Source organism: Urtica dioica, chromosome 5, assembly GCF_054948205.1.
Source record: "Urtica dioica subsp. dioica isolate 48M chromosome 5, U.dioica_male_clone48M_v1_H2, whole genome shotgun sequence".
Lineage (NCBI taxonomy): Eukaryota > Viridiplantae > Streptophyta > Magnoliopsida > Rosales > Urticaceae > Urtica > Urtica dioica.
In genome coordinates this window covers 28,572,980-28,595,792 of record NC_142760.1, presented here as the reverse complement: position 1 = coordinate 28,595,792, position 22,813 = coordinate 28,572,980, and the positions used below count along the sequence as shown (strand labels likewise).

General features: G+C 42.7%; 2 protein-coding genes across 3 annotated transcripts; one reads left to right on the top strand and one right to left on the bottom strand.

The window, feature by feature from the left end:
• Positions 1-1,682: 1,682 nt before the first annotated feature.
• LOC149397741 (uncharacterized) lies at positions 1,683-2,368 on the bottom strand. Its single transcript, XM_089614333.1, has 2 exons — positions 2,050-2,368; positions 1,683-1,948 (listed from the first exon to the last, which is right to left on the bottom strand). The coding sequence occupies exons 1-2, from the start codon at positions 2,366-2,368 to the stop codon at positions 1,683-1,685; spliced, it is 585 nt and encodes a 194-aa protein (XP_089470459.1).
• Positions 2,369-13,853: 11,485 nt separating this feature from the next.
• On the top strand, positions 13,854-19,301 carry LOC149397740 (kinase superfamily with octicosapeptide/Phox/Bem1p domain-containing protein). 2 transcript variants are annotated; one of them, XM_089615030.1, is made up of 10 exons: positions 13,854-14,279; positions 14,418-16,563; positions 16,681-16,838; positions 16,918-16,989; positions 17,197-17,349; positions 17,425-17,588; positions 17,713-17,860; positions 18,507-18,629; positions 18,719-18,806; positions 19,010-19,301. In XM_089615030.1, the coding sequence occupies exons 2-10, from the start codon at positions 14,421-14,423 to the stop codon at positions 19,228-19,230; spliced, it is 3,270 nt and encodes a 1,089-aa protein (XP_089471156.1). In that variant the 5' UTR covers positions 13,854-14,279; positions 14,418-14,420; the 3' UTR covers positions 19,231-19,301. The 2 variants fall into 2 exon arrangements, with proteins under 2 accessions (XP_089471156.1, XP_089471157.1); XM_089615031.1 differs by having other exon boundaries at positions 13,854-16,563.
• The last annotated feature ends 3,512 nt before the right edge of the window (positions 19,302-22,813 follow it).

Below are 22,813 nucleotides of genomic sequence, written 5' to 3'. Positions count from 1 at the left end.
GGGTCATGGGCTCGTCGACGTTTGGAACAACTTCCAAATACTTAAGGAACTTTCTAAGCCATACAGCCTCTTTGGATGCTTCACAAGCAGCCACATATTCTGCTTCCATTGTGGAGTCAGCAATGCAAGATTTCTTAATACTTCTCCACACAACAGCTCCACCATTAAGGATGAACACAGATCCCGAAGTGGATTTCCTGGAATCCTTATCCGCTTGAAAATCGGAGTCGGTATATCCCGTCATAGTCAGGTCAGTACCTGAGTATGTAAGCATCAAGTTCCTAGTTCTTCGAAGATACTTAAGAACATGCTTAACAGCAATCCAATGCTCGGGTCCAGGGTTGGATTGGAAACGACTAACTACGCCAACGGCGAAACATATATCAGGTCTTGTGCAAAGCATAGCATACATTAGGCTTCCTACGGCAGAGGCGTAAGGAATTTTCCTCATGTCTTCAATCTCTTGTGCAGTCTTGGGAGACTGGTCCTTAGAGAGTGAAACTCCATGCCTAAAGGGTGTTTGACCCCTCTTGCAGTCTTGCATCGAGAAGCGATCCATCACCTTATCAATATAAGATGCTTGAGAGAGCGACAGGGTCCGGTTTTTCCTATCTCGAAAGATTTGGATTCCCAGAATGTATGCGGCTTCTCCTAGATCCTTCATATCGAATGGCTTTGCCAGCCAGACCTTAACCTCAGATAACTTACCCACGTCATTACCAATGAGTAGTATATCATCGACATATAGTACCAGAAACACAACTTTGCCTTCGTGTATTAACTTGTAAACACAAGGCTCATCTATTGACTGTTCAAAGCCAAAGCTCTTTACAGTTTCATCGAATCTAATATTCCATGACCTAGATGCTTGCTTTAGTCCCCAACTCTCAATGCCTCATAACCAGACATCATAGATTCTTCTAACAATCATACTGAGGTCAATAGTCCTTTGACCCTAAGATTGCGAATATATCGTTTTAAGCAAACTACGAAGAGTTTGTTCATGCAAATCTACATTTGTCTCTTCGTAAGTTGTTAAGTTTGTTTATGGACTAAAAGACTAAGGTTTTATCATAAAGTTTCAAACAAAGAAAGAATGAATGAACGTTTCAACTTTATTAATGAATAGATAGGCAATTACAAGCAAGAGTCTTCATGAGACTTTATTACATCAAATGTACAAAATAAAGACTACAACTCTTCTTGTGGGCACCATTGACAACACCTAGGTCCTCATTTGACCTAGTAATTTTAGCTCTTCGACTTTGAGACTTGTTCTCGAGTCGTCGTGTTTAAAAGTGCCCACTCACTAATTCATTTTCTCTCGAGTGATTATAGTGATAGAAACTTTCGTGGTTGCTCGAGTTGGCGAGGAAAGAAGAGAGACGTGCTGCGAGGGGAGACGAACGTTTTCAACCTTCCGAAGGTTCATCAACGTTCAAGCTTCTAAAAAAGGTTAGTAAATTTTTAATGCTCATAATAGTTTTTATTTACACGTACTTTCTCGTTGTCTAGGTTAGTAAAATCGTTTTACTTGTCAAAAAGAAATTTTTTAAATTCCGCAGCTTACCCGAAGCGTTGAACTTTTTCTTAAACCCTAGATCAATTCCAACATCAACCTATTTCAATATTTCCAGGTTTTATCTTTCTCTCTTATTATTTTTATTACTATTTATTTTCTATTAGTTTTTATATGATATGCTCGGCATTTTGATGTCGATGATCAATTGTTCCATTGTCTCTTCGGCTGAGGTAGATCCAAGCATAGTGAGGATGTATGCCTTGGTGTTTTCTTCCCTTGGGATTCGCCTGAACTCCACATGCTCGAATGCTTCCGCCAAAGCTCTCGTTGTCGTGGCATATTGCATCATACTTTCTCCTCTAACCCGGAATTCATTTGTTATTTGATTAACCACCAGTTGAGAATCCGAATAGGCAAATATCTTTTCTATGCTACAAGATTTGGTTAACTTTAACCTTTTAATTATAGCTTATTATTCGGCTTCATTATTAGAAGCTTTAAAACTTAAAGCGTAGAAAAATGCTTACTTGATAGCCATCTTGGGCTGACAAGACCATTCCCGCTCTTGATCTGTGGAATTTGCTGCCCCATCCCAGGTATTGGTGTTTCAACTGGTCGGTAAGTGAATTCTGCTAAGAAATCGGCGACCGCCTGCCCTTTGATAGCGGGTCTGGGTTGATAGTTGATTTCGTACTGGGTGAGCCCGATCGACCATTTCATCAATCGACCAGAGGCATCTAACTTTTGCAAGAGCTGTCGAAGTGGGAAGTTTGTCAACACCATGATATGATGAGCCATAAAATAGTGGTGAAGCTTCCTAGATGCTGTCGTCAGAGCTAATGCCATTTTTTCCAATTTGGAATGCCGAGTTCTGGCTTCTTCCATTCGGAGATTAGTGTAGTACACTGGGAGTTGAATAGAGCCTTCATTTTTTATGAACGATGAACTGACATCATGTTTGGATACCGCCAAATATATGATGAGCTGCTTTCTTTGTTGTACTTTCACAAGCTGTGGTGGCCAACTGAGATATTCCTTTAATTTTTTGAAGTCTTCGTTATACTCTTCAGTCCATTCAATTTTTTAGATCTTCTCAAGCGGTCGAAGAATCGGACGCTACATAGTGGATGGAGAAATGAATCTTCCAAGTATGGTGATTGAACTAGAGAATTTTTATACTTCTTTAATACTTCTTTACGGCTTCATCTCGAGCAGGGCGCTGATCTTGCTCAGATTTGCTTCAATACCTCTTTCGTTGAAGATGTAACCGAGGAACGTTCCTGCAGAAACACCAAACGTATATTCTAAAGGATTAAGTTTCATCCTAAAATGCCTCAAAATTCTGAATGTAACGGTGAGGTCCGTAACATGATTAGTCGCAATTCTACTTTTTACTAGTAATTTGATGATGTAAGCTTCCACGGTAATACCTAACTGATCAGGAAACATTAAGTTCACTAATCTTTGATAAGTAGCACATGCATTTTTTAGACCAAATGGCATGGCTGTATAAAAGTATAAGCTTTGATAAGTAAGGAATGCAGTATGATCTTCATATGAACCATAAATCGGGATTTGATAGTAATCCGAATACACATCCATAAAACTTAACAATTTCTGACAAGCTGTAACATCGGCTAACTGATCAATTCTAGGCATTGAAAAAATGTACTTAGAACATACTTTATTAAGATCAATGAAATATACACATGTACGCCATTCACCATACAGTTTTTTTTTACTAAAATCGGATTGGCAAGACAGCTAGGATATTTTGTTTCTCTAATTGACCGATTAGAAATAAGTTTGTCGACTTCTTCTTTGAGTCATGCGTCTCTATCAGCATTCATGTGTCTTCTTTTTTTGTCTAATCAGCCTAACTTTATAATCAATGTTTAGTCGGTGGCAAGCATGATAGATTCCTATAATATATGATTTTTTTGTCTAATTAGCTTCTCTGATGTAATTCTTTTGAGCACAACGAGAATCTCCTCCGATATGCGATCCGCCAGTTCTTATAGCAATCTTGTTGTAAGACTTCTCGGGCTTTTCATTTTCTTCACGTTCATCGAGACCATCGGCTCGGTATTTCTGCAGCTTTCCTCTTCTGATCAAAGCCTCAATTGCTTCTTTTAAGTTGAAGAAATTTGCGGTATCGTGCTCGATGTCATGGTGGAAAGCCCAATACTTGCACTACTACAAAAAACGGTCGCTTCTAAAGGCCAAAAAGTCGCTCATAAAAGCCCGATTTTAAAGGTCAGCTCATTCTTTAGTCGCTTCTAAAACATATAAGGGATATTTTAGAAGCGACTTGTTGCCTTTAGTTTCGCTTCTAATCCCAAAAATCTAGTGCAAGAAATGGCTCTCGCGTTATGACAAGAAGCGTTTAGAAGCGACATTAGAAGCGGATTATCGCTTCTAAATTGTTCCCGCCAATTAACGGGAAACGTTTAGAAGCGACATTATAAGCGGATTGTCGCTTCTAATGTTGCTGTTTTTTATATTTGAATATTTATTTTTTATTATAATTAAAATTAGCAAATATCTAATTCCACGCGTTGCTTTTAAAACCCTTTTTTGTAGTAATGTTGGTGTGAAATTTTTCGTTATGTCTTTCTTTATCTTTGCATGTTTTGGGAAATTTTCGTAATGTTCGGTCAGTGCAAAGACTTCATCTATCCTCATGGTTAGGAGATGATACTTGTCGAACTAGTTGGAGAAAGGCTTTCTCGGTAATTGCTTACCCCAATTTTTTTCGTTCGGCGCCGATCATCATTCTGTTGATCATATTGATGTCGATTATCATATGATGCCGATCATCTTTCCGACAACCAATATGATGATCTCTTTAACCTTCGTTTGATCTTCCTCTTGGCTTATTTATCGATTCGGCTGCCAATCTTACCTCTACGGCGTTTATATACTTATGAGCTTTCAAAATAAATTCTTTGTAGTCTCTAGTCCTGGTCTTCTGGAAGGACCACCAGAATGTCGAGTCAGTACGCATTCCCAATGTGATCCCGGATAATCTGAAATCTTATTCAAATCATTTTCCAGGATGGCTTGTTCCGAATAGCGATTGATATAATCCATTAAAGATTCATCGGATCGCTCTTGGATAGCAAGTAGTCTTTCCTTTGGGATTTTCCCTGTTCGAGACCCTACGAACTGATCAATGAAAGTGTCGCACATTTGTTTCCATGAACCGATTGTGTTTGGCCTAAACTTCCGATACCACTCCATAACAGTACCAGTTAGAGTTATGAAAAAAGCTTGGCACGTCACCTGAGGGATGGCTCCTTGCAGTGCCATCCAGGACTTGTACATGTCGAGTTGGTCCACCGGATCGGATTTTACGTCGTATAAAGGAATGCTCGGCATTTTAAAGCCATGGTGTGGAAGGTATTCTAAGACCCTCACGATGAACGGTGAAACGGTATCATCTATTATGGGTTGTTTTCATTGGCCCAGAGCAACTTCTTCAATTCGGCGTTCCAGCCTTTGGAAATTTGTCTGGGTTGTACTCTCTAACTCTTCAGTATCGGATTCTAATTGCGACGTCCAAATGCTTTTAGATTTAGCCTTCTTAGGTCGTGGATCTTCATCGGATGGCTGATATCTATTCTCGAATCTCCGAGCAGTTTGGTGGTCGAAGCTGTCAATATCTTCACAGATTCCTTCCTTCTCATACCTAACTCTGGCATGTGTTTTGGTCTTCTTGGACCTATCTTCTGGATCGTTGATCTCACTCCCCGACGTTTGACAGGAGCGATCATCTTCAGGAGTCACAATAGTGATGCGAACTGTGACACGATTAGCCATGATTTGCTCTTCCAGTTCCTTGGTCTTCTTCTTTAATGCAAACATTACCATAACTGAGCAAGAATTAACTTCTCTGATGTACTTCTTTTGACCACGACGAGAATCTCCTCCGATATGCGGTCCGCCAGCTATTATAGCAATTTTGTTGTAAGACTTCTCACGCTTGTTATTTTCTTCACGTTTATCGAGACCATCGGCTCGGTATTTCTGCAGCTTTCCTCTTCTGATCAAAGCATCAATTGCTTCTTTAAGTTGAAGCAATCGGTGGTATTGTGCTCGATGTCATGGTGGAAAGCGCAATACTTGCACTACTACAGGCCAAAAAGTCGCTTCTAATGGACCTTTAGAAGCAACAAAGTTGCTTCTAAAAGCCCGCTTTTAAATTTCAATTGCTTCTAAAACATAGAGACGACTTTTAGAAGCGACTTGTCGCCTTTAGTGTCGCTTCTAATCCCAAAAATCTGGCGCAGGATATGGCTCCCGCGTTATGGCGGGAAGCATTTAGAAGCGACATTAGAAGCGGATTGTCGCTTCTTATGTTGTTGTTTTATTTTTATTTTTATATTTGAATATATTATCTTATTATAATAAAAATTACCTGATTTCATCTAATTCTAGGCGTCGCTTCTGAAACCCTTTTTTGTAGTAGTGTTGGTGTGAAATTTTTTTCGTTATGTCTTTCTTTATCTTTGCATGTTTGGGGAAATTTTGTTGATGTTTGGTCAGTGCAAAGACCTTATCTATCCTCATGGTTAGGAGATGATACTTGTTGAACTAGCTGGAGAAAGGCTTTGCTCGGTACTTGCTCACCCTGATTTTTCTTCGGTTGCTCTACTACAAAAACGACCTTTAGAAGCGACAAAAGTCACTTCCAAAGGCCAAAAAGTCCACTTCTAAAGATCAGTCACTACACTTGTCGCCTCTAAAGCCGCTTCTAAAACAAAAATTTGGCGCCGGAAAAAGTTTCATTTATACCAAAATTAAAACTAATTAAAAGTTTTTGCAAAATAAAAACGAAATATTATGTGTGTCTACATAATAAAATGCCTAAATAAGAATAATTATGCTTAATGTCGCCCTCCTGAGGCGCGTCTTCTAGTTGGTCCAAATCCGGGCTCATCAGGGTCGGGGCCACGACTTCCTCGAGCCGATGACGATGGAGGATTCTCAGGTGTTCCTCAATGTCGTGCCTCTGGGTTGCGCTCGGATGTACGCGATGAGCTCGATATCGGCGACCCGTAACAATTCACAATCTGGCTAAACCTCGACGCAATCTCTGGGTCGAACGCTCCTCTAGACATTGAGTCATATGCACCGGCTAAGTCTCTCACTGCTTCCTCAAGCGTAGACATCTCTTTCCCATGGACTTGAGCTGCTGAAGGTCCTGCCTCTATATCGTGAGCCTTGGCTTCTAGCAGATCCGAACGAGGGATCAATGGACCTATTCTCGTAGCCCAATCACATCTCGTGCTGAGAACAATAGTCATGCCAGCTTCCTCCATAGCGTCTTGGCTTGGGGATTCCACTCGTGCCTCAGCTTGTTGTCGTATATCAGCTACCTGATCTACGATCCGAGCTTGCATACAAAAGTTACAAAACTAATTACATTAATTGAAAACATGAAGCGTTACATAAAATTAAATTAAACTTACGTAGTATTGTCCAGCACCAGGCATCGTCCATTCCCCGTGAGTGGTTTCATGGAGTCTCTCCCACGCAATGAGCGGACTCAGCCTCAAACCATTAGCCTGTCTCTGCAAAAGTTGATATCAAATTAGTGTACTTGTTAAATAAGTTGAATAAGTTATGCTTTAATTTAAACTTATGTTCATCCATCGATGGTGAGCAAATGATACCGTCCCTTGTCGACTTTGTGTGGTCTTTTTTGCTTGGTTGGCTTTGTTTTGTCGAGATTTTTTCTGTAAAATATATTTATTACAAGTTAGAAAACTAACCAAGTGGAGGTATTCGCTTGGGTTTCTCAGATCCTCTATACTCAATATGAAACGTCTTTGATAAGCCTTTTTATCAAAGATCCGTGTCATACTCAGCAAGAGAATCATGATGAGTATGAAAAATATTATACATACCCTTTTCGCAAACCAGAATATGAATTCCTTCCTATGCGCCTCCTCAACATTGGGCCGACCTTCGGATACCATGAGATCCCAATGCTCAGTGTTTTTGAAAATATTCATCAGTTTTGAGAATCATTTTGAGAAACTATTGATCAAGTCAAACTTACGTCATGTAATTATCAATTTTGGTACAATTGATCAAAATGTACCACTCTGCCATCTCTCTCGACTTTTAGTCCAACCAGGCCGGATTCATCTTTCCATAGGGCACGCACTTCTCTGACTGAAAATAGAGAGCTCGCGGGCTTGAACGACTTCATTTGAGACATCTTCGAAATACCTTGCAACAAATGCCAAAGCTTCTTCCATAATGTATGCCTCAGCGATAGAGCCTTCTAGCTTAGCTCTATTTCTCGAAAAATGCTTTAACGTTTCCAAGTATCTCTCGAATGGGTACATCCATCTCATATGCACCGGACCAATTTATCCTTCCTGTCAATGCTGAGCAATGCCCGAGTAAATTTTCGCACACATTCTTCTCTATATGCATCACATCCAAATTGTGCTTCAACGTCAAATCTGACCAACATGGAAACTCGTATAAGATGTTTTTCTTGGTACAATTTAGTGCGCTATCACCTCGCTTTCATTTAGGACCTCGAGAGTGCTTGCCTGGTATCGTATTGGGAAGATTTTTCACCTGTTCGATTATGTGACTCGCGGTCAACCTCTTTGGAGGCCTCCTTTTCTCGAGGCACATTTTGTAGTGACAATTGCAATTTCTCATCCGATGCGAATCTGACAAGTACCGACGATGGGCGTAATACACGACTCTGTTTCTGATAGGCAACATTAACGTGTCTGCGGCGCATGTGGCAAGCGGGGTCGATCTCAGTCCGGTCAGCTTCATCTTGTCCAAAGCCGATTTGAAGATGATATCGACAGAGCTGCCATTGTCGATCAGGATCCTTCGAACGAGATTGTTGGCGACCGGGGCCGAGACGGCTATCGCGTCATTGTGAGGGTGAAGAACTCGCACCGCCTTCTGGTTGGTGAAGAACATGGACTCGAACGGGGTTGGAAGGGGAGCCTCGTACGTATGGTTGATATAGTGCGCTATCTTCCCCTGGGAGACTTCTCGCACGTACTTCTTTCTTTGCATGCTCGAGTCCCCGAACTCTGGGCCGCCCATGATCTTGCCCACGACGTGCATCTGTGAGCTCTCCGATTCTTGGTTCGCCGTCCGATCAGTGACGGTTACCGTCGCCGGACCTTTCCTTTCCTGCCGCGGGCGTTCTCCGCCTGCCGTGGGCGTTCTCCGCCTGCCGCGCCCGTCCCGATCGTTCTGAGGATGTATTCCTTCAGCTTCCCATCTTGAATAAGGGCTTCGATCTGACGCTTGAGTTGGTAACATTCGGACGTTAGGTGCCCGTGATCTTGATGGTATTCACCGAACTTACTTCGATCTCGCTTCGCAGGATCCTTCGTGAGAGGAGCGGGGCTTCCTAGCTTGTCGCGATGCAGAGCCAGGATCCGCTCTTGCGGAGTGTTCAGATGGGTGAATGCCGAAAATTTCCGGAAGCTATCGGCATGTGAGGGTCTTGGCCCAGGGAGGGAGCAACCGTTAGGGGCTTGACCTCCCTTGTTCCTCCTCTTTCGAGGGTCGATTGATTGTCCAAAGGAGTGCAGCTTGAAATATTTCATTGTTATCGGCCTCATCTCATAATCGGATGCCTGTTGTCGATAACTCTTTCAGTTCCTCAATAAGTGGCTGCAAAAACACATCAATGTCTTTTCCATGCGACTTTTTGGGACCGGAATCAAAGCGTCAACATCAAGTACTCGGACTTCATGCAAAGTCATGGTGGAAAATTGTACGCGGTCAACACCGTCGGCCACATGCTATACGACAAACTCATTTCCCCAAAATAGTTGAAGCCATCAGCAACAAGTCCACGTCAAACGTTCCTTGGTTCCGTAGTAAAGTCCGGATACGTCTCGTCTAGGTTTTTCCACGTCTTCCCATCAGCATGATGTCGTAGAATGCCTTCCTTAGTCACTTGTTCTTTCGCATGGCACTGCATTTCGAGAGATCGTGTCGAGATGCGTACAACCACTTGAGCTGATCTTTCACCGGGAAGTACCGTAAAACTTTACGAGGTACTTGCTTCCCAACTACCCATCTACTTTCGTCGCAGATAAACGTCAGTGGTTTTCAATCCCTTCCAAAACAAAAATCATTCGCGCACACATCGATCATCTCATAGCCCATGCCGAACCGCTTCAACTTTGCCTTCGCCTCGTAGTGCTTCTCTGGAATTCTGTTTCCAGTAGGATGCGACTTCCACGGAAGCTGCAACAATTCAGTGAATGACTTGTTCTTCCAATGGTTCGTGACTTTTATACGCATCAACGAAACCAAGAACGATAAAGACGAAAACTCCTTGCAACCAGGGTATAACTCTGCTTTCAATTCAACGAAGAGATCCTCAATCGACTCTACTTCGCGCACTTCACTCGGGGTCGGGTCGACGAAATCGTCATAATCATCGTGGCTCATGATATTGTGAATGACGTCTTGTAATCCGCCAATGTCTCGCTCATTCTCAACAGCTGATTCTTCTACAGGAATGATGGCATGCCGTGGCTCACCGTGGTGATACCACCAAGTGTAGTACGGAGTGATCCCTTGGATAAAAGATGCACCCGAACAACTCTTATCCGTTGAGCAATTGCGTTGTTGCAACTACGACAAGGACACTTGACTTTGCCATCACTATTAAGTTGGAAACGTGTCATACGGATAAACTCATTCATGTCAGACTGATACTGAAGACTCATTCGATCATTCTCAATAATCCAATCTCTACTTGGATTCGACATAACGCTGAATGTTGGGAATCAAATATTATTAGAAATAATTTAGATGATATATGACAACTAGATTGAGAATAGACATTATTTTTTAAGTTTGATGTGGGATAATTGCGATGATCGAAAAAATTAGATATCTTAGACAATTTGATTAAAATGTCTATCTAAATTTCGACAGAGTTTTCCCTAAACTATTAACAAACCCACAACATGCAATTTCGTATAAAAACACATATCTACCAGCCAGAACTATCCTATTGAACAACTAAATCCTAAACCAAACCTCAATGACTCGGTTACATCAATATTATAACAATCAAAATTCATAAATTTAAACAAGTTAATTAATTTTACAATTAGTTCTAAATTACCTAATTAAGTTATAACAATTTCAATATCTCTTTAAGTTATCAAAATTAATTATCTACAAATTAATCAATTTTTCAATTAGTTCATTAAACCTAACATATTTAATTACTTAATTAACCGACAATTTAAAAATTAAACACAAAATCTAATTAGTTAAAGTTACTAATTCATTACCATATCAATTAACCTAACATATTAAAGTAACTAATTACATATTCAACCAATTAACATATTAATAAATTAGTTAGTTCATTAACCTAGCCTATTAAACTAAGTAACTAAATACATATTAATTGACATAATATTAACCTTGAATTAATTACCAAAATAACTACCTAACAAATTTATTTTCAAAACTAACTATGAACCAAACTTAATTACCATAAATAAACACTAATTAATTACGTACCTCCACCGACGGGGCTACGAGGCACAAGACGGAGCGGGTCAACGACGGGGCTGTCCACGGAGCTGCGACGGGGCTGCGGAGGGCTGCGACGGGGTTGCGAGGCCGGCGATGTTGACGTGGAGCTCGACACGATTGAAGGATGGCTGGCTGCATGGGCGACGGGGTGGTGGGCGGCGCCGGGGTGGTGGGGCGCACCGTGGTCGGGTCGAGCACGGCCAGCGTGGTAGAAGCTTCTCAGTGGAGCGGCGGAGGAGTACGATGGTGGGCCGGGCGGCGTCGGATTAGGTCGCGGTGGTCGGAGAAAGGTGTCGGGCGTCGACGGTCGGAGGAGGAATTGGGCGGCGAGCTCTCGCGGTGGTCGGGTTAGGTCGTGGTGGTCGATCACGCGCGGTGGTGGCATTGTGGAGGAGGCCGACGTGGTGGTCGCGCGCGGTAGAGGTGGCCTCGGAGAAGAGAAAGATAACTGGTAGATAGAGAGAGAATCTGAGAGAGGAGAGAGAGGGTGAGACTGGAATGAGGAAGAAGAAGGGGTCACGCGAATTTAATCTGTGTGACCTACATTAGAAGCGACTAGTCGCTTCTAATGTGTATGTCACACTAAACGTCGTCGTTTTGTGAAAAACTTAAAAAATTTGGCGGAGAAAACAACGAGCCAAAAATTTCGACCGATTAGAAGCAATTTTAGAAGCGACAAGTCGCTTCTAAATGTCAAACGTCGTCGTTTTTGTTAACATTTGAAAATTTTGGCGGAGTCAACAAGAAAATTAAAATTTTGTCAGCTTAGAAGTGACTAGTCGCTTCTAATTTCGCTTCTAATCAGCGAAAAATATTTATAAGCGATTTTTCGCTTCTAACCTCAAACAGAATGACTTTTTCATTGCAGAATGTTTATATATCCGTGGAATAGGTTAGAAGCGACAAATCGCTTCTAAAGGTAAAATGTCGCTTCTAAAACTGTGCGTCGCTTCTAAAAGTCATTTTTGTAGTAATGTTGATGCCGATCATCCTTCTGTCAATCATATTGATGCCGATTATCATGATGCCGATTATCATGATGCCAATCATCTTGCCAACGACCAGAATGATGATCTCTTTGGTCTTCCTCTCAACCTATTTATCGATTCGGTTACCAATCTTATCTCTACGGCGTTTATTTACTTCTGAGTTTTCAAATTAAATTCTTTATAGTCTCTAGTCCTGGTCTTTTGGAAAGACCACCAGAATATCGAGTTGGTACGCATTCCCGACATGATCCCGGATAACCTGAAATCGTCGTTCAAATCATCTTCCGAAATGGCTTTTTCTGAATAGCGATTGATATAATCCTTTAAAGATTCATCGGATTGCCGTCGGAAAGCAAATAGCCTTTCTTTTTGGGATTTTCCCTGCTTGAGATCCTACGAACTGATCCATGATAGTGTCACACATTTGTTTCCATGAACCGATTGTATTTGGCCTAAACTTCCGATACCACTCCATAATGGTATCAGTTAGAGTTATGGAAAAAGCTTGGCACATCACCTGAGGGATGGCTCCTTGCAGTGCCATCCAGGACTTGTACATGTCGAGGTGGTCCCCCTGGTCGGATTTTACGTCGTATGAAGGAATGCTCGGCATTTTAAAGCCGTGGTGTGGAAGGTATTCTAAAACCCTCGCGATGAACGGTGAAGCGATATATTCTACTATGGATTGCTTTCATTGGCCCAGAGCAACTTCTTCAATTCGGCGTTCCAGCCTTTGGAAATTTGTCTGGGTTATACTCCTTGACTCTTCGGTATCGAATTCTAATCGCGACGTCTGAATGCTTTTAGATTTAACCTTCTTAGGTCGTGGATCTTCATCGGATAGCTGATATCTATCCTCAAACCTCCGAGCAGTTTGGTGGTCGGAACTGTCAATATCTTCACTGATTCTTCCTATCTCTGGCATGTGTTTTGGTCTTCTTAGACTTATCTTCTGGATTGTCGGTCTCATTTTTCGGCCTTTGATGGGAGCGATCATCTTCGAGAGTCACAGTAATGCTCTAAACTAGCTAATTGATTCATTGGTGAGTTTGAATATATTTTAAAAGGAATTTTCTCCCTAGTAACATACAATTCTCGTAATGTAGATGTTATATATATATATATATATATATATATATATATATATATATATATATATATATATATATATATATATATATAAAGCACGGTTCATTAACAGCCAAAGACCACCGACTAGTTTGATACACAAAACTAATTAGCCAAAAATATAGTTATTTATGTTCTTATACCCAGCATAAACGGAAAGGAATGAAAAAATGTCACTATCAAAAGTAGAACAACAAATACTTATTAAGCAGTAAACTATTAGTTTAAAATTTCAATTCGGACTCTTTAGGGATCTTTCAAAAAAGGTGATTTTTTCGTTTAAAAATAATACATGTAGTATAAATAAATTTGTTCGATTTCAAATATATAATTTAATGAGAGAAGAATTCCTCTATGAAAAGTATAAATTCACAAGAAATTAAATTGTTATCCTTTTTAAGATTTTTTTTAGAGATAAAATGGGCCCAAAAGTAATGTACCAACTTTGATTATCTAAGAACTTGTCACCGTCTCATAATAAAAATCCAAAACACACCCAAAAATTTGAAACACAACATATGAATATGATAACATCATCTTCTTCACGCATATATATATATATATATCATTTCAATTTAATTTACATGACTAATTTGCATGAAAGCATCAACGTGGCATGCCTCTCATTGTCCTTCAAATAAGAACCCAAATGGCCAAATTCCTTAGGTAATAAGAAAAAGAAAAAAAAATAATAAACAAAGACAAGGGAAAAAAAAAAACTCAAATCATAATAAGAAATAAAAAAATATTCGACGAATATTATACTCAAATCTCCCAATTGGTGCAACGAAGACGAAACCTTTTCTGCTCCGTTTCCAATTTTTTGTTCCCAAGAAAACAAAACCCAGCAAGAAGAAGAGACCATGGAAAGGAAATAAGAAAGCCATGGTCATATCACCGAGAAGAAAATGACAAGATTGCCATGGCGTTGAAGGGAAGAAGAAGAATATAGAGAGTGAAAAAGGTGAAGAACCGAACCACCGAATCTAAACAAATAGCAAGAAAGAAAGGTTCTTTCAAGCACTCGCTCAACCGACAAAAAGCTCACTCCTTTTCGCCGAAATTATCATCCGGTAACTCTCTCTTATGCAGTAACTACAGTTCTATAATGTAGAGGAGGGAAAAAGAAGTTATAGAAATCTGAAACCCTTGGTGTGGCACCTATAAATTAGGGGATACGCATACATATAAATTGATGGATTGATTCACAGATCATGGCGTTTGACCAGACTTCAATTCCCAACAATCTGAGGCCGCTGAACATAGCTAGGAACGTGGCCGACGAGCCCCGCATTGTGGGCCGGGAAGGTTATTACCCGGGCCCCGCCCGCGACATTGGGAGCCCGGACTCGGTGCCCGTGTACTACTCCACCGTGCCGGCACCGGCACCGATCTCCGACGCCGCCGCCGGATATTACGGCGTGGGCCCCGCAGTAGCCCCGTGGCCGCCTCGGCTGGCCGTCCCCGTCCCAGTGCCGTATCAGAGCGCGGGGCCCGCCCCCGGGTTCGGTTGCAACCCCAATTCGGATGATTCGAAGAAAGTGAAGTTCTTGTGCAGCTACAGAGGGAGGATTTTGCCGAGGCCGAGCGACGGGGCTTTGAGGTACGTCGGAGGGCACACGAGGATCGTGAGCGTGAGGAGGGACGTGAGCTTCGAGGAGCTCGTCCGAAAGATGGCCGAGGTGTACGGGAACGGGGAACGGCACGTCCACGTGAAGTACCAGCTCCCCGACGAGGACCTCGACGCGCTCGTGTCGGTCTCGTGCCCAGAAGATGTCGACAACATGATGGACGAGTTCGAGAAGATGAGCGAAGAGGCGAGCGCTGATGGGTCGGCGGCCAAGCCGAGGCTCTTTCTCTTCTCTCCCGCGGAGCTTGACCAGTCCGGCGTGGTTCGGTTCAACGACATGAACGACACCAACGGGACGAGGTACGTCGACGCGGTCAACGGGGTCGAAGATTTCGGAGGGCTCGCCGCCAGGAAAGGGAGTGTTGCGAGCGCGAATTCGGCGCGTTCGGATTTCAGCGGAAGCGAGGCCGTCGAGGCGGGCTCGGTCCCGTGCCAAGGAGATCTCGGCGTCAGCGGAGCGTTTTCGGGGAAGCAAAATTCCGGGAATTCTGATGTCGATTCTCCGAGGTTGGTTTGTTTGGATCCCGACCCCATCGTCAAATCCGAGGTTCCTCAGATGGAGACTGATTTGGAGAGGTCCGTTCCCGTGGCTGTAGCGCCGCAGCAAATTCCGGCTCCTATTTACGTGACTCAGTCAGATTATCTGCAACAGATTTCACCTCAAATGGGATTTCCGGGTCCTCAGTTGATGGGGACAGGTGGCGCAATGTACGCTCCCCAATTCATAGCTACGATGAACCCTCCTTGTCACAATGTCAGCGCGGCTCAACCGATCCTTCAACCCCAACAGACCCGAATGCACGGTTATGCCGACGAAAGGGCGTACGGTCCGAGGGTTTTTCAGCTGCCCGTCGAACAAAGCTACGCGCAGTATCATCAGGTTCCGGTTCCGGCCCCGTCCACAGTCGTCGGAGCTAATTACAACTGGCATCAGGTTCCGACTACGCATCAAGACCAAGTGATTCCAGTGACCTATTCGAACGCAGTCCCGGTTTCAGAGTGTTACATGTGTCAGAAAGCGTTGCCTCACGTGCATTCCAATACGGCGGTCCAGAGAGACAGCGGGGCGAGCCCTCTGTCGGATCCGAGCTCGGGATACAGGAATCTCCATGCAGACGACCATTCGAGATCTCAGCCAGCGATTAGGGTTATGGTCGGCGGTGCCGAGACTCAACCACCGAACAGTGCATTCATAGTTGCCACAGTCCCCCAGTCTTCTTCCCAGATGGAGTACGCTAAAGTAAACGCCGAGCCTTCCGTCTCGTATGACCAGATGAGACCTATTGAAGGAAGAATAGAAGCTCTCAATATGGGCCCCGCTGAAATTTCCGAGCGTTGCAGCGGGTCTGATGTGGCGACCGAATCAAACCCTACTTCACGGCTAGTTGAACATTACGAGGTAGCCCAAGCGCCTCTGTGGGGTAGTCCCGGGCTTAATGAAGTTTATTTGCCGTCATCTTTACCACCGCAGAGTATGATCGGAGACGTTCAAGATTTGTCGAACTCGCTGTTCAGCAATCAGGATCCGTGGAATATGCGTCAGGATCCCGAGTTTCAGCCTCCTAGAGAGAACCCTGCTCCAGAATCGATCATCCTGAAAGACCCATTTAGAGACAACCCTTTTGGAACTACTGCGGAACTGAACACGGTGGAAGGACTTCTTCAACAACCATTAGGCGTATTGAATACCAAAGATCACGGCTCAGATCAGTCTCAGCTGTCAAGAGGTCAGTGGTTTGTCTTGTCCACGTTGAATATAAAAGCTTTTTTTTTTTTTTTTTTTTTTTTTTTTTTTTTTTTTTTTCTATTTGGTTTCTCAATAGTTGTTAATCTTCTTGCAAAAGGAACGGGCGCCGTGGAGGAACAGATTAGAAACGATCTTCAGGCCGTCGCTGAAGGCGTTGCTGCTTCGGTTTTGCAGTCAAATACCTCGTCGAATCCCGATTTACATGATAAAAATGAGCTGTCTACTGAGTCCATCATACACGAGAGCAAAGCTGAGGTGAGTCGTTTATATTGAGAGAAAGGGTATTTATTTATATCATCTTCTCATTTTTCACCTCTCATATCCCTTTTTTCAGGAGGTGAAGACCAAGTCCCCAGAAAGAGCACATCTGGGCTTTCCCGTATCTGATGGCATCGGACGCTTGCAGGTTGATTAACCATCTATTATTACCTAGATTTTCCGGTAACCTGATCGTAAAAGATCCTTTAAATTCCATCGACGATGAAGAAAGACAATACTAGAGTCTCCCAAAAGTCTAACCTGAAACCAAGCTAATTCTTCCCATAAATGATTATTTCCAACTTGTATTAATAGGCTAAGGCACTCCTGATGATATTATTTTCTGTCATTTCAGATAATAAAAAATATTGATCTGGAAGAGCTGAGAGAACTGGGTTCAGGCACCTTCGGCACAGTCTATCATGGAAAATGGAGGGGTACGGATGTCGCAATCAAGCGGATCAACGACAGATGTTTTGCCGGGAAACCTTCAGAACAAGAGCGAATGGTTGGTTCTTTTTCGTAGCTAAAACGATTTCTTCTTCTTCTTACTTGTTTATAATTTGGTATTATGGTCATCCAGAGAGATGATTTTTGGAATGAGGCCATCAAGCTGGCTGACTTGCACCACCCAAACGTCTTGGCTTTCTATGGTCTCGTGCTCGACGGACCGGGAGGCTCTGTGGCGACAGTGACGGAGTATATGGTCAACGGCTCTCTGAGAAATTCTTTGCAGAAAAACGAGAAGTAAAGTCCTCTTTTTTCCTCTTCTAGTATTCAAGCTCGATTTTGGTTTCATGTACTTGAAGAGATTTCGGAATGAGATTGGGTGTTTAACGGAGGTGATATCGGAGAAGTGTTTTTGTCACAGGAGTCTCGACAAGCGCAAGCGTCTATTGATTGCCATGGACGTGGCGTTCGGAATGGAGTATCTGCACGGCAAGAATATCGTGCACTTTGATTTGAAAAGCGACAACTTACTCGTAAATCTCCGTGATCCCCACCGTCCAATATGCAAGGTAGGCGATTTTAAGGATCCCAGTCCACTCTGATTCGGACATGCCATGTTTCATTTGGAAGAAGAAAAAAAATAGGAAAGATATTACAAAATAGCCATTTGAAACTAATTGATTAGCAAATTAGCCGAAGTTATTGTTATTAAAAGATATTGACGCTTGGTATAAAAGCAATTTTCCACTTTATAATATAAATTAATCACATGGTAAAAAAAATTGAAAGCGGATACTTGCACATTATTGTAAATTTAGGCTATTTCAGTAGTTTTAGACAAATCTTGGCTATTTTTTGAATCTATTCATTTCAATCGGCGATTTACCTATAAAGCTTGAAACAAAGAATACAGAACAAATTTTCAGTATGGACCCATGGAAAGACCTGATTTTTTTTTGGTAATTTTTTCCACCAAAGATATTAAGCAGCGATTTTTGTGTTACAAATAGTACAATAGGATTTTTTAAATGAAGAGACGAGTTGAATTATTTGCCGCCAGTGTTGTTCCCTTAAACATTTATCTCCCTAGTATTAGTATCTAATTGACAATTTTGAGCTAATTTATTAGAAAGTAGCTTAGTAAGTTGTGTTAGCTCTGATTTCTTTCCTTATAGTACCACTTTTGTCACACTGTAATGCCGAGTTTGAAAACAGGTCGGTGATTTGGGTCTATCGAAGGTCAAATGCCAGACTCTAATATCCGGCGGCGTGCGAGGAACTCTTCCGTGGATGGCCCCAGAACTCCTTAATGGCAGCAGTAGCCTCGTCTCCGAAAAGGTCTGTGATTTACGATCTGGCGTATATAAAATAAACTACTCGACTATTTTCTGTCTTTCCCTGAAATCATTGTTACTCTATTTTGCTAGGTTGACGTGTTTTCATTCGGGATTGTGATGTGGGAGCTTCTTACCGGAGAAGAGCCCTATGCCGACTTGCACTACGGCGCCATCATAGGTGAATATCTACTTTCTGGTCTCTAGTCTTTACGTCGGGTTCTCATTTTTTGTCGCAAGTTAGCGAAAATGTGTTTTTAAAGTTATAAGTGCGATAACACTTTCATCCGAGTGTAGAAATAAATTGAGGGAATTAAAACCCAATATTCGAGTTTTGGGGCCAAAGTGTTGGTCACTTGAAATGATGAAGCGATGATAACGCAGGTGGTATCGTGAGCAACACGTTGAGGCCAGCGGTCCCGGAATCTTGCGACCCGGAATGGAAGTCTCTGATGGAGAAATGCTGGTCAGCGGAGCCGTATGAGAGGCCGAGCTTCACAGAGATTGCGAACCACTTGCGATCCGTGGCAGCCAAGATTCCTCCAAAAGCACACAGTGCTACTACTCAGCAACAAACCACCACACAGCCTGTTGTTCAAAGTTAAACCTTCTAAAATTACTTTTTATAAACTTCTTCTCAAATACATATATATATTTTTTTCAAGGGAAAGTGATATATGTTGGTTTACTTTACCTTAAAAAAAAATAGTGCGTTTACTCTGTCTTTTGTTCTTTTGGCCCATCTGAAAATTTGCTTTAGCTTTAGATTTTACGTGGTAGGTATCCCGCGCGTTGCCGCGGGTCGTCATGAATATAAACGAATTTTTTATATATATGATAGTAGAAAAAGAATTCTGGCATTTTAAGAAGTATGCTATTTAGTAGCTGTTTTCTTGATATTTATTTGAAGAAATGTGGTATATCTGTGTGACACTGAATTGTAAATTGAATGTTTGTGAATCAAGACGACACAATTGTTTATAATTCAGTGTAAGGAACTTCAAATCAATTCCATTTAAAATTTAGGAGCAAGAACTATACATTATTTTACACGAAACCAAAAGTCACTGAGCAAGAACTTCTTTTGTTTAAAATTCCCACATATATGTCCATGAATTTAACCTATACCAATATGTCCAAATTTTATAAATGAAAGGGAATATACATCTATGAATTTTGATAAACTTATTATATATACCTAATATTAGAAGTCACAATCGTTATTTACTGTTTGTTGTCGCACGAAAATGAACAACGTTAAAAAGCTTCGGGCGGTTCGACCCAAGGCCGGACCAAGTGGCCGCATCCGAGCCAAAGATGTGAACTCGAAAGTCTCGACTTGGGTTTTCTCAAGTCGGAGGGTTTCTCTGAAGAGAGAAGGGGTGAATAGGGGGAGCGACCGTCCTTTTGTGTGTAGGCTGCCTACGTACTGTTGTGAATATGGATCAGGTCAGAACGTAGTTCAAGGCGTTTGTAACGCTGTATGAGGCGCGAAGCCTGGGGAGTGTGCTCGTCAGAGGAGACGCACGCCGAGTTTTCCCCGAGCGATGTCTCGACTCTAGGATCGAGTTACCCGAGAGAGAATGTGTGTTTTCTCTCTTTTGAGGGTGTGGGAGACTCTCAGTCGAGAGTTCCTTGTCGTGGTAGGCGTGCAGGACGCATAGGCGATTTTTTGTCGAAAATGGTGGACGCGTTTAGTGTGCTAGACACGTAGGGGATTTTCAGTGGAAAATCCCAAGAGCACGCTTGGGCTCTAGATTTAGCGATCGATCAGAAGAAGCGACGCTTGGGAGTCCCCGAGAGCGTTCCAGAACCTCTAAGAACGAGAAACCTCGCAGAAAGTGCTTCAGACCAAAGATGGCATCCAGAGAAGAAGAGAGAAGAATGAGTTTTTAAGAGAATCAATGTGTCAATACCCCTCACTGGGGGAGGTATTTATAGTAGTTGAGGAGGCCTAGGAGGCTTGTACTTCGTCCATGTGGGACTGGAGAGCGCGCTTTCCTCGAGGAGGAGCATGCTCCGCCAAGAAGAGGAGGTAGCGCGCGCGCGGTGTGAGCGCACTAGGGCGCGGCGCGTAGTCTGCTCGTAGCAGCGCACAGCTGCCTGGCGCGGTGCGCCGTGCGCTATGCGCACGCGTACTCTCCTTGAGGGGCGTGCGGCGCACGGCTTGCTTGGCGCGGCGCGCGGCTCACTGCGCGCGCATCTTTTTTTAGGAGCGCGCGTTTGCTTTCCTTGAGGGGCGCGCGGTGCGCGGCCTATCTTGTCGGCCGTTTATGGGCCTTAGTGATCTTCGATGATCCGGCCCGTTAGGCCTTCGGGGCTCGGGATTTTATGCAAGTTACATGAAATATAACAGTCTCTACTCGAGAAATTATTTTCGACACAAGGACTCGTCAATTGACTCGTGGACACAAAATTCTACTCGATGAGATATCTCGACTCGACGAGGACGACTCAACTTGAGGAGAAAAGCTCGACTCGAGGAGGATGACTTGACTCGAAGAGCTGAAAGTTTGACACGATGACTTGTCAGTTGACTCGTGGTAGAAGGCTTGCCGGTCTTTACTTCCTCCGGCATGACCATCGGCCCCTTAAGCGGAGTGTCTTCTCGATGTTTTGGGTTTTCCGAAAAATGAATGACAACATTAGCCCCCCAAGTTCGTCGCTTGGGAGGCTCCGAGCGGTGAACTTTTAGTTGTTTCAGCCGGGTGTTTGAGGAAAATTTATTTCCCAGAGCTTCGCCGTCGCGAAGCCTTTGTGATTACAAAGAATGTTCTCACAATTGCACGTGCTCTCTCTCTCTCTCTCTCTCTCTCTCTCTCGCTTTTCCGTCTCTCTCGACACAAGTGTGTGATCAATACGTGGAGGAGGATCCAAGCGGATATGAGGCCCAACTTGATTGCATCCGTCACTCTAGCATCGGAGCAAGGGAATGTGGACGCGCAAGAAGGCGGGCGCGTGTGTGGAGGCGGACCAACGTGTCGCGCCTTGCTGATCTTTAGGCGGATTCCCACCCAAGTCTTTCTTTGCTGGCGTCTTGTTTGATGATATCTTCAACCCGGAGTCCATGGACTCGATGATAACTAGCAGGGCGACGATTGTCTAATTGTTACCTGTTAGGGGAAGATCATGGCGTCTGTCTCGGCCAGCTTGGAAGGCGACTGCACTTTTGCGTTTCGCAAAGGCATGCTCAGTCCGAGGTCTCGGAGACGGAGGTTGTGCTGTGGGCCTCCGGAGTGAGGTGCGTCAAGCTCACCTCGGAGATAATAAACATAAATAAACATAATGTGAAAGATTAAAATTTTTTGATTTTTGAAAGTTTAATTGAAATTGAATTTTTACAAAACTAGTTTGAATTTTGAAAAACCGTTCACTTTCAAACTTGAAAATATTTTGTCATCCAAATCAAATAAGTTTTCAAAATATTTTCAAAACTATATCTATATCACATATGTTCAAAATTTATATGCTCTTGAAAATTTGAGTGAGAGGTCTCCTCGTAGACAAGCCGAAAAATAAAAGATGTGTAATCTCAAACTTTCAAGTGTTCGAGTGAGTTAAAGTTCACACTTCCCTCATGCACTTTCCCGAATAGAAAATAGGAAAATGTTCGAGTATGTACCTTGTGCCTTTATGCACTAACACTGCTCTTCCTTGAACATGAAGATCTAGGATTCCTTTTTAGAAGTCCACTCTATCGCTCTATAAATAGGAAATTTGTTTCCGAACTTATAAAGACGATGTGCCAATTCCAAAAACTAAGTGGGAGGGTTATACTTGTTGTTTGTAACCCACGATCCCCAACACTAATGAAAGAAGCAATTAACGTGAGACTAAGAGTCACCCTTGTGGCTCTCACTTCAATGAGAGTACTCTATGGCGTTTTTGCTTCGATCATTGCTAAATGAGCTATGTTCGAGAGTGAGACGATGAAGACAAGGCCTCCTCTTGGGGGATTGTTTTTTCAAAGTTGACCTTTTGGACTAAGTGGTTGGTTGCACACTTAGACTCAATCCCTAGTAATCCTCCCTTGAGGCTCTGCGAAAGGATGTGAGTGATCAAGCCAATTTAAAAGGTGGCTAAATCAAAATTGGTGTATTGACACCTTGGCTAAGCATTAATGATGTGTCATTTACTTATAAAAGAAGATTTTTTGCGGTCTTCTCTTGAGGGAGTAGATTATCATTT